The sequence below is a fragment of the Danio rerio genome, chromosome 19 (genome assembly GCF_049306965.1).
Source record: "Danio rerio strain Tuebingen ecotype United States chromosome 19, GRCz12tu, whole genome shotgun sequence".
NCBI classification, from domain to species: Eukaryota; Metazoa; Chordata; class Actinopteri; order Cypriniformes; family Danionidae; genus Danio; species Danio rerio.
In genome coordinates this window covers 3135001-3147500 of record NC_133194.1, presented here as the reverse complement: position 1 = coordinate 3147500, position 12500 = coordinate 3135001, and the positions used below count along the sequence as shown (strand labels likewise).

At 31.8% G+C, this 12500-nt stretch overlaps 1 protein-coding gene across 1 annotated transcript in view; it reads right to left on the bottom strand.

Moving 5' to 3' along the window:
* rapgef5a (Rap guanine nucleotide exchange factor (GEF) 5a) overlaps positions 1 to 12500 on the bottom strand; it is a 110267-nt gene that overhangs the window by 20470 nt on the left and 77297 nt on the right. The window contains exons 10-13 of the mRNA XM_073931369.1: positions 10707 to 10837; positions 9607 to 9707; positions 3061 to 3139; positions 1315 to 1459 (exon numbers count right to left, since the gene is read on the bottom strand). Coding sequence (XP_073787470.1) covers positions 1315 to 1459; positions 3061 to 3139; positions 9607 to 9707; positions 10707 to 10837 — 456 coding nt within the window. The remainder of the gene's footprint in view (positions 1 to 1314; positions 1460 to 3060; positions 3140 to 9606; positions 9708 to 10706; positions 10838 to 12500) is intronic.

Sequence of the window (12500 nt, the reverse complement as noted above, 5' to 3'; positions counted from 1 at the left end):
ACAAATATATAAAATTCCAAAATTAATGGAAATACTTAAAATACTACAAATTAGATGAAGTATTTCTACTGTAAGTACATAAATAGTGTAAAATACAGTGGAAATGGTCTAATGTATAAATAATATATAAACACTGTAAATATTACATTTATCAAAACATTTAAAATTCTGAAAAAAATTCTAGAAATGTTAACTGAATAGTCGTAAATGTTTGGTGGAAATTGCTGGTAGAAATTTCATTTACGTTCTTGAACGAAAATGTATATATATATAGTAATTGTATATGAACTGAATAAAATACTGTAAAAAACGCGTGTGGCATGACATCACTTTGCTGCTGAGACTCTATTAGTTAAATGCCGGCAAAGTAGAACATGGAAGCAGCTTGAAGCGGAAAGCGCGAGAATATTTGCAGTCTGGAGGTATTATAAAGTTGATGATGACAGTATTACCATAGCAAACTGTGAGATTTATGAACTTGGGATTGCCTACCGGGTATTTTATTTGTTTTATATTAAATTTACTGTTGCGCTAAAGTTCAGAAGTGAAGAACTGATGTTATTTGTTACTTGATTGTTCAAGCCGCCTCACAGAAGTGCTCTGTTTGTTAAGAGAGATGTGGATTTTTAAAATAAGGTGAATAAAATAAAAAATACTCAAAATCAAATGACTTGAACTCGAGGGGTGGAAAAAACCTGATCGGGACATCCCTAAACATGTGTGTGTGTGTGTGTGTGTGTGTGTGTATATACACACACACACACATACATATATATATACATATATATATATATATATATATAAATTCATGTTAAATTCAATTAAATTCATATTAATATACATATTAATTAATATAAATATAATATAAATATTAATTTTCAATATTAATAAATTAATATTTTGCAATACAAGTGTTTGTTTTTCATGTCTTTTATTTGATTCAACTGTCACCATTACACTTATATCAGTTCTAAAAAAAACAATATTAAAAACAACACAATAAAACTGACACTTGACTGCTCAAATTACATCTATAATATCAAAGACGAGCCTTAAAGCTTTCTAAACTTCTGTCAGCTTATTTGGATTGACCACCCTGAATGTATTTTCATTTGCATTCATACGATTTAATGTTTTATTTATGTTATGATTATTGTTCTGCATTATTTTGTTTATGATATGTTGCTTGGATATAATGTTATATATGTTTAATAAAGGAAGTCGAAATGCCTGTTTGTTATTAGGAAGTTAAATAAAAAACCTCTATAATACAGATTCCACACGTTTAACACAGTGTCTGTGCAATGTACTGACCTTCATGAAGAGTTTGACGTTTTCCTCCTCGCGCAGGAAGTCCTTGTATAGCGAGCTCCACTGAGACACGAGGTGCAGTACTTTTCTCTTCCTGTAGAGGGCCTCATTCCCCTCCTCCTTTCCCCTGCAGCGCTTCGTACAGTAGGTGAGATCGAGTTAAAGAGAAACAACAACCAAAACAACACACACAGACAGACGAGCTACACTACACTACACTACACTACGCTACACTACACTCACAACACTGCAAGCACACGCTCATAGGTAAAGTCAAGGAGGGATACAGCCACTACTGTACAACAACAATTACAGTTTGGGCATTCACACGGGGCGTCAGCGTCAAGGCTTCCCATTCACTTTGAATGGGTGACGTCAGGCATTACAGACCTGCATTGTGGATCCATTGTGGCGCTGCTTCAGAGGCGTTGCTCACTGCAGAAGCAAAGAGCATAGAATCACCAAGAGGCGACACTCTAGTGCAATTTGGGAAACAGCCACTAGAGGGCGCGGCAGCCATTTTGGAATGAAAACTCCAATAGAACAGCAGCATATTATAAGTCTGTAAAATAAACTATTAAAAGTGCTGATGATTGTCATAGTAAGTGTTGTATTGTCGTCTTTCAGGTTGTATCTCAGCTTTAACGCGCTTTTAAAATAAATAAATAAAAAACAGTGCAACTGCTTGCCATCGCGACAACAATAAGATCCACTGGACGGCCGATCACTTTCACTCCAAAATGGCGGAATCCGGGGCTGTTGCTGGGCGCTGCTGTTAATGGAACGTTCTATTGAATGTTGCCTCTTGGTCATTCTAAGCTCTTTGGCAGAAGTTGGGACTAGTTCGACTCCACGGAAGCGACAGCCAATCAGATTGCTGTATGCAAATACACCAGCTAGACAGTGGCCCACTATTGCTGACTGAATTTCATTGGCTGACGCTGCTATGACGATCGCGGCTGCCCCATCTTCAGATACGCCTTCAGTCAAGCGTTGACACTGAAGCCCCGTGTGAATGAGGTGGGGTTTAGGGTTGGGGTAGATGTTAAAAAATACAAATAATGGCTTATTGAATAAATAATTTTCATTATAATTAGTGTTTTTACATTTATAAAAGGAGTGAATTAGGGTTAGGATTGGGGTAAACGTTAATAAAATATGGGCAATTTAATAAGTAGTTGTCATTATAATTACTGTTTTACAGTACTGTGAGGAGTAGGGTTAGAATAGGGGGTATGAGTTGGCATTAATAAAATACAAGTAATAGGTAATTTAATGAATAATATAAATAATTCTCAGTTTAATTGCTATTTTTATATTATTAACCCAAAACAAAATATATAAAATTTAAAAAATGAATAGAAATACCTAAAATACTTCAAGTTAGATAAAGTATTTCTATTGTAAGTACTTAAATAGTGTAAAATACAGTGGAAATGGTCTGTATAAATAATATATGAACATTGCATTTATTAAAAATACTAAATATTAATAACTCAATATTTTGTTATACAAGTGTTTGTTTTTCATGTCTTTTATTTGATTCAATTATCACCATTACACTGATACCAGTTCTTAAAAAACAATATTGAAAACAACACAATAAAACTTATTTAATGAATAATATAAATAATTCTCGGTATAATTACTGTTTTTACATTACTTTGAGGGGTAGATGTTAATAAAATACAATAAAGAGGTCATTATAAATAATAAATAATTCTTGTTGTATGGGTGTTTGAAGGATATTGTCCCAGCAGGGCCTGGCAGAGCTCACTGGTGGACATGAAGACCAGATACGTCAACAGAAAATCATCCAGCAGCATTTCTGAAAAACACAATGAAGAAGAAGAGTGATTAGACCTGATTAGACCTTCATTTATCTGAGTAAACATTCTGTAAAACACAATATTTAACTAACAGCCCTTAATAATTAACATAGCAAATATTTTATGAAATTATTAATAGCAATTTATATTTTAAAGTACTGAAAAAAGTCTTAAAATGGCTAAAATAAATTCAACCCACTCACTAGCTCAAAAAAGGTTCTGGCTTTGAATATAATATAATATAATATAATATAATATATATATATATAAATCATTTTTACTTTACTAAAATTATTATAATACTATTACAAATATATATATATATATATATATATATAAATATATATAATATTAATTAAAATATATATAAAATAATTAATATATATACTAAAAATATTATATTATATAAAAATATAAAATAAACAATTAAACATATTATATATGTTTATATAATTTTTACTTTACAACAATTATTATAATATTAATACAAATATATATATATATATATATATATATATATATATATATATATATATATATATATATATATATATATATATATATACATACATATATAATATTAATAAATATATACAATATTATTAAAAAATAGTTAAAATATTTAATAAAATATATATAATATAAATATTATATTATAAAAAATATATGAATAAATAATTAAATATATACGATATATTTTTACAATTTTTACTTTACAATTATGTAATTGTTATAATATTAATACAATACCAAATATATTTAATTATAATAATAAATTAAACAATTATAATAAAATATACAAATATAATATATAAATTTAGCAAATAACATTTACAATTTTAGCAGATAGGGCGGCGCGGTGGCGCACAATTGCCTCACAGTAAGAAGGTCACTGGTTCGAATCCCGGTTGGTTCAGTTGGCATTTCTGTGTGGAGTTTGCACGTTCTGCCCATGTTAGTGTGGGTTTCCTCCAGGTGCTTTGGTTTCCCCCACAGTCCAAACACATGCAAACGCAGGGAGAACATGCAAACTTCACTCAGAAATGACAACTGACCTATTCGAGGCTCGAACCAGTGACCTTCTTGCTGTGAGGCGACAGCACTAACCGACTGTGCCACCACGTCGCCCATCTTTTCAAAAGTCATGAACAATAAAAAAATGATTTTAGTCTGACACGCAGCCATAATGTCCTTTAATGTACACCTCCTTTTGACTAAAAATAGTCTCTGCATAATAATTATGACAGAAACCTGACGCCGCTAGAAGCTCCAACAATCCACCTGACATTCAAGCAGACATCAGAGCACAATAGAGTTTAATATCAGCATCTGACGGCGACTCACAAACACAATCATTCAGGAGGAAACGCGGAGACTGCTGCCATTTAACACCACACAAAAAGCCTTTCTCCTCTTTTTAATGATAAACACAGCTGCCGACACACCGGTAATTACCCAGGATGCATTGCACTGCACGGCGAGGCTAATGTATCGCCTGTGGGTGTGTTGTACATAACGCAAGGGTCACTGAATTACACTCACACACGTATATATTAAAAATACACACATATACACACACTCACACACACACACACACACACAGGAAAACTCATTATCCTGCTGCTTTTCCCTGTTTCAGCTCATCATCCCGCAGCTTCCTTCTTCTTTTCTGATGTTTAATGAAAAACAAACACTCAGAATTGTGAGTGAAGATGTTTAAACTCTAATGAACTTCCTCTGCACACACTTTGAAGGCTAATGATGTAGAAACTGGGCTTAGATTTAGAGAAATAAAATGCAAATAACACAAAAAACACAGATTTAGTTTTTTTCCAATTAAAAATTTATAAAAAGAAAAATTTATTAAAATGAAAAATAATATTTTAATTTATTATGTCAAAATAAAAAATAAAAATTAATAAACAAAAATATTTAAATTAATAATAAAGAAAGTATATGACAAAATACATTTCCAACTATTATATATATATATATATATATATATATATATATATATATATATATATATATATATATATATATATATATATATATATATATATATTCTTATCTGTAATTCTTTATTATTTCATTTAGTTTACTTGATGTACTAACATAAAAAATAAATAATAAATCATGTATAAAATGACATTTAAAATTAATATTTTCATAATAATAATTTTTTTAAATAATTCATATTTTAAATAATTAAAATAAAATATATTTAGCCATTACAATTCTAATTTATTATTAATATTCGGTGATACTAAAATAAAAAGTGAAAAAAAAATATGATTTTTACTCAGAAATTGTTAACAAAAGGCACATTTAGACAAAAATAATAAAATATAAAAATCTATAAAAAAATAACAAAATAAAAGAAAAAATGTATTTTCAAAATTACTAGTTACTAGTTTTATATATATTTTCATTTATTGTTTTTTATTATTTCATTTAGTTTAACTTGATGTACTAACATAATAAAAAAATAAAAAAAATAAATAATAATAATAAATAATAAAAACATATTTTAAACAAAAATATTTTAGTATTTTTAATATTTAATAAAAATGATTTAATAGATTTTTAAACAAATAAATAAAATAATATACATTTAGCCATTAAAATTTCTAATTTACTATTAATTTTCAAACATACTAAATAAAACGAGAAAAATGTGAATTTTACTCAGAATATGCAAACAATCACATTGTGAAATAAAATAATAAAATATGAAAATTCATGAATAAAATAATAATATATAATATAAAAATGCATTCGAAACTAGTTTAATATTTATTATAATTTATTATTGTTTATTATTTCATTTAGTTTAACTTGATGAACTTACATTACAATAAAAATAAAAATAATAATGGATAATTTAAAAACATACTTTAAATACAATTTTTTAAATTATTTTCAATATTTTTATAAAAATATTTTAATAGATTTTAAATAAAACTAAATATATTTAGCCATTAAAAACCCTAATTTATTATTAATAAAAATGAAAATTTATATATATATATATATATATATATATATATATATATATATATATATATATATATATATATATATATATATATATATATATATATTTATATATATTCTCATTTATTATTTCATTTAGTTTAACTTGATGTTTGAACATGAGTAAAACTAAAATAAAAACTAGAATAAAACAGAAATTAAAAAAGGTAAGTAAATACAATAAAATTAATAACAACGTTCAAATACTTTATTTTCATTTTTGAAATAAATATATAAAATAAATTAAATGTAGTAATAAAAGTAATGTAATGTAATAAAAGTGCATACAATTACAACAAAACAAATTCAAACTCATTATTATTCCTAAGGAAAAACTATTATTATTATTATATATTATTTCTGAAAACAAGACAATATTTATTGCTTGTCCATTAATTGTTGAATTTTTAGATATTTGAACTAGAAACAAGACAAAAAACTAGGTAAGAAAAGCCATTTTTGCAGTGCACGCGCACACACACACACACACACACACACACACACACACACACACACACACACACACACACACACACACACACACACACACACACACACACACACACAAATAATTATGCTTTAACAACAATAAAAGTGCAATCCACAACCAACACGCGTCTCGAATCCATTAGTTCTGCATGATGGACTTCAAAAACCTCCTCAGAACATTACGTTCAAAGAGTGTAAACACCTAAGGGCACAAACACACACTCCACACACAACTGAAAGCAAAAGAGCAGCCCGTCGGCATCAAGACTCAAAGCATTCCTGCAACATTCATACATACACATACAGAGCCGTCCCGACACGCCACATACTGATATAATCACAGCTTTATGAGGATTATTAACCTGAGCAATGACCACAAACATCACAGCCAATCAGCTCAAAGTGTTTCTCACTACTGTTTCTGACTCACTGAGGACATTAAATCAAGTGTTCTTCAGCAAAAGGTTGAGAGAACAACATCATTGTGATACATTGAGTATTGCTACTGATATTCATTCATTCATTTTCCTTCCGCTTAGTCTCCATTTTTAGAGGTCGCCACAGCGGAATGAACCGCCAACAATTCTGGTATATGTTTTACACATGCCCTTCCAGCTGCAACCTAGTACTGGGGAACACCCATACACACTCATTCACACGACAGCCAATTTAGTTAATCAATTCCCCTATATCACATGTGTTTGGACTGTGGGGGAAACCGGAGCACCCGGAGGAAACCTACGCCAACATGGAGAGAACATGCAAACTCCACACAGAAATGCCAACTGACACAGCCAGAACTTGAACCAGCAACTTTCTTGCTGTGAGGCGACAGTGCTAACCACTGAGTCTCTGTGCTGATTAATGATAATGTTTTATTGTATAATAATGGGTTCATTCAGATGATTAATGAATTTAGAGTGAGGAGACCACTTGAAAATGATTGGTTTCTATAGATTCACTGTATTTATGTATGGATGAGTAAAATATGAATATTTGTCAAATTCCATCGATAGTTTAAAGAGTAAAACAAACGTATATTTTACAGAAATTAATAATTAATTACATCATAAATGCAGAAAAACAGAATCTGCTAATTTGTGCCATATACTGTGTGTGTACAAACTACAGTATATTTGTGTAAATGACATTGTTATATATATGAGCAATATCACACGAGTAGCAGTGCGATATGGCTTTATATCGGCACTGGTGGGAGGCGTGCGTTGTGATATACAGCCATATCGCACTGCTACGAGTGTGATATTGCATTTATACAACAGTTTGACAGCATTTTTGTGTATATAAAAACAAAATCAAACATGGAGAGTCTCAAAAACCCTTTTGTATGAGGAACTACTTTCTTCCGGATTCAAATCATAAGCTGACAGTTAAACAGCTTAGCGTGCATATTTTAAACTTTACATCTGTAGTGTCTGCTTTTTGCTGGCTGATTGTGGGCGGAGTAATGCACAAAGGTTAAAGAGGCTGTAGGAGTTCTGATATTGCAGAATATCGCATGGCTATCAGCCAATCAGATTTAAGAACCAGACAGAACTGTTGTATAATTATAAATAGCAAATGGAAAAAAAAAACATTAAGTAAATTTATCAAATTAACATTTTTGTAACAATATTTTTTTAAAGCTTCTTATTACAATTTTATTTTTTTATCAGAAATTCTACATTTAAAATAAAATTTTGAGAAAATCAACTTCCATGAAAGTTTTTTAACAACTAACTTATGTAGTATCATTTAATATGCACTACTATGCAAGTACTGTAAATGGGAATTATAATGGTAGCCATATCATAAAGCTTTCATGGAATAAGGTTAAAACTACATATTCTATTCCATTCTATTCTACTCTATTTTTTTCTATTCTATTTTACTTTATGCTTTTCTATTCTATTCTATTTTTTTCTATTCTGTTGCATTTTTTTCTAATCTATTTTATTCTACTCTATTTTACTCTATTCTATTTTATTCTACTCTATTCTATTTTATTCTACTCTATTCTATTTTATTCTACTCTATTCAATTTTATTCTACTTTATTCTATTTTATTCTATTCTATTCTATTTTATTCTATTCTATTCTATTCTATTCTATTTGACTGTATTTTATTTTATTCTACTCTATTCTATTTTATTCTACTCTATTCTATTTTATTCTACTCTATTCAATTTTATTCTACTTTATTCTATTTTATTCTATTCTATTCTATTTTATTCTATTCTATTCTATTCTATTTGACTGTATTTTATTTTATTCTACTCTATTTCACTCTATTCTATTTAGTGCTGTCAAAATAATCAGGACTCATGACTAATCGCATCCAAAATAAAATTTATATATATATATATTAATCCAGATGCAGATGACCATTAATCATCTGAATTAATATACATAAATATCATTTTTTTAAATAATATTAAAATTATTTTTGAACATTATGTTTATTGGGATTTTTCCAAGTTAAACACAAAGTACAACGAAGTACAGAATAATCTCAATAGATCTTTCATCACCAAAGATACTGCCCTCTATGTGTCCCAAACCTCCAACCCGGAGTGCCACAAATAAACCATGAATAAAATAAAATGAAAACATGAACAAAACATACAAATTCAGGTTCGAAGCATTCTGTCCACTTATTCCCAAGTAAGAAATGAAGCTGCCCCAGTATTTGACAATCAAATCATGCTGCTTTTTCAGACGAAGCGCATTTTTTTCCAAAGGCATATACGATGACACTTCTTAAGTTCACATGGAAGTAGAAGACGGCTTATCCTTCCATCTCAAAGTTCTGCATTTTATGGCTGCTAGTAGGCTTAGTCTGACAAATCTCAGATTAATGCTTTGTTTTAAAAGAAATTTAAAATATTGCCTATAAATGTAAATCATAACCTCATGTGCTGATTTTTCTGCGTTCACTCACCAGCCTCTTTGCCCTCCGTCGCCCCCTGGTGTTCGTCCAGGCGCAGGTCGCTCAGCAGGTGCTCCAGGATCTTGTGTGGCGTCCCAGACACCACCACATACCTGCAGGACAGAGCAGAAGAAGAAGAGTCTGATGGATACTCGTCCTCAGAGGAGGAACATGTGGAGCGGGAGCTGCTCCAGCAGTGTCTGTTCATAACATAATCATCCTCCTCCTCCTCATCCTCATCATCATCAATGAAGCGAAAGTGAGGAATATCAAACGTCGGCACATCATCTTCATCTTCCAAACTGTTACTGTATTCATCATCATAGTCTTCCTCTTCTGCCAGCACCAGCGTGACGGGTCTGAGTTTTAATAAAGTTTTGCCGTCCATCGCCGCTCCTCCAGGAGGCACATGCATGCGGCGTCATGCCCAGCGCCGGGGTCTGTTCCTGGGCTGCAGGGAGGACCGACACCCCCTGTGTGCTGGAGCTGGATAAACTCACACGTTCTGCACTAACTGACACAAACTCTCAGAAGACATGCATGTTTACGCAGGTTTTATGCTGTGGTGTCTCCTCAAGCACTGCTGACGGCAGAATGAGGAAATAAAGGGAGGAATGTGTCAGAAATATGAAGAGAGAGAGGGAGAGACACTGACTGGAGGAGGGACATTGCTTATGGATATGTAAATGAAGAGGGAGGGGTTAATTGTGTAAGGGGGCACTGCTTAAAAGTAAGGAAACACTGCTTACAGATATTTAAATGAAGGGGGAGGGGTTTACTGTGTACAAAGGCACTGATTATGATTATGTAAATGAAAAGGGAGGGGTTTACTGTGAAAGGAGGCACTGTATACGTGTATGTAAATGATGGGGAGGGGTTTATTGTGAAAGGAGGCACTATTTACTTATATGTAAACAAAGGGGGAGGGGTTTACTGTGAAAGGAGGCACTGCTTACTGATATGTAAGTCAAGGGGGAGGGGTTTAGTGTGTAAGGAGGCACTTTTTATGGATATGTAAATGAAGAGGGAGGGGTTTATTGGGATAAGAAGGCACTGTGTAAGGATTTGTACTTAAAGGGGAGTGTTTATTGTGTGAGGGGGCGTGGTCTCACCTCTTATCGCTGTCATCATCTTTGACTCCTGCTGTCTGTGGAGATGCAGGGTCTGATGGGACCCTCTGGAGAACCAGCACATCTTGACCTCGCTCCTTCAGACAGACACGCACAACACCTTCACCCTGCGCCTGAAATACACCATCAAATCATTCAATCATTCCCAGCTAACAAGCCCACACTGCTCACTGCACCACTTCTCATTTAATTTACAACTAAACAATTTTAGACAGTATTTAATCATGTATCAATCCTAGCATTTATATATAAAGTTGATTAAAAATACAATTGCGGATTCGACTATATAAACTATTTAAAAATACAGGGTGGGATCAAACCCAAACAGGTTCACATGCAAATTTATCACAGCTTGTTTTTCTGTCACCAAAATGACAAGTTTCTGCTTGCATTTCTGTCACACTCTCTCTCTCTATTTTAACTAAGCAACATGTCTTTGGGGAAAAACGAGAGTCATTACATCCACATTTAAACAACACAATCAATGATCTGCTAATATTTAAAGACTTAAAGCATACAGTGCAGTTTCTGCAAACACAGTATAAAGTATAATGGGTTTGTGTCATTTGAAGCAAACATACACTATAATCAAATCAAAACCAAGAACACAAAAATGCTTCATCAAGCTGTTCCTGTTGTGTTCAGTCCTAAATAACACAGTAATATAAAGTCGATTCTTGCTAAATGAGCTATGAGTTTACAAATGAACCAAAGTGTGAAGTCAATCAGTGTTCAGCCGTGCTCTAAATATTTGTGACGCCTTTGACGTGTTTACACTTTCAGACGAGTCTGGACAGCAGCGTTTGGGGGAGATCAAAGGCAGGATAACAATTAGAAATATCTGAAATTACACACTCACACACACACTAGTGACAGCTATCTTTATGGGGATCATAGATGTAATGATATTTATACTGTACTGACTGTATATTCTACCCTAAAAACAACAATTACAGGAGCAAATCTGCACTTTTACATGCTCAAAATACTTAATTCTGTGTGATTTATGGCCGTTTCCTCATGGGGACCAAATAATGACCCAATAAGGTTAAAATTAGCTGGTATTCTTGTGGGGACATAAGATTACAAAATATACATACTGTATAGGCATCCACATATGACAAAAATGTCCCCACAAGGTCTAAATTAGATGGTTCTACTATGATTGTGGGAACATAAGATTAAGATTTAAAAAATACACACATACACATGCACATATTATCAAAAATGTCCCCACAAGGTCAAAATATACTGGTTTTGCTATGCGTGTGGGGACATGAGGTTCACAATATACACATATACACATTTGACCAAACAAATGTCTCTTTAAGGTCAATATTAGCTGGTATACTTGTGAGGACAGATCCTTAAGATTTATAAAACACACACATATGCATGCACATGAAGTCCCCTCAAGGTCAAATGTACTGGTTTTGCTATACTTAAGGGGACGTAACATTAACAAAATACACACATACACATGCACATACTGTATAGCTAAAAAAAATGGTCCCCACAAGGTTAAAATTAGTTGAATTTGCTGAAAGTTACAAAATACACACATACACATTCCCATATGACCAAAAAGATGTTTCCACAAGGTCAAAAATAGCTGGTATTCCTATACTTGTGAGGACTTATGATTTTCAAAATACACATACACATGAACATATGACCAAAAAAAGTACCCACAAGGTCAAAATTTACTGGTTTTGCTATACTTGTGGGGACAGGAGGTTCACAAAATACACATATACACAGGCCCAAAAATTCCCC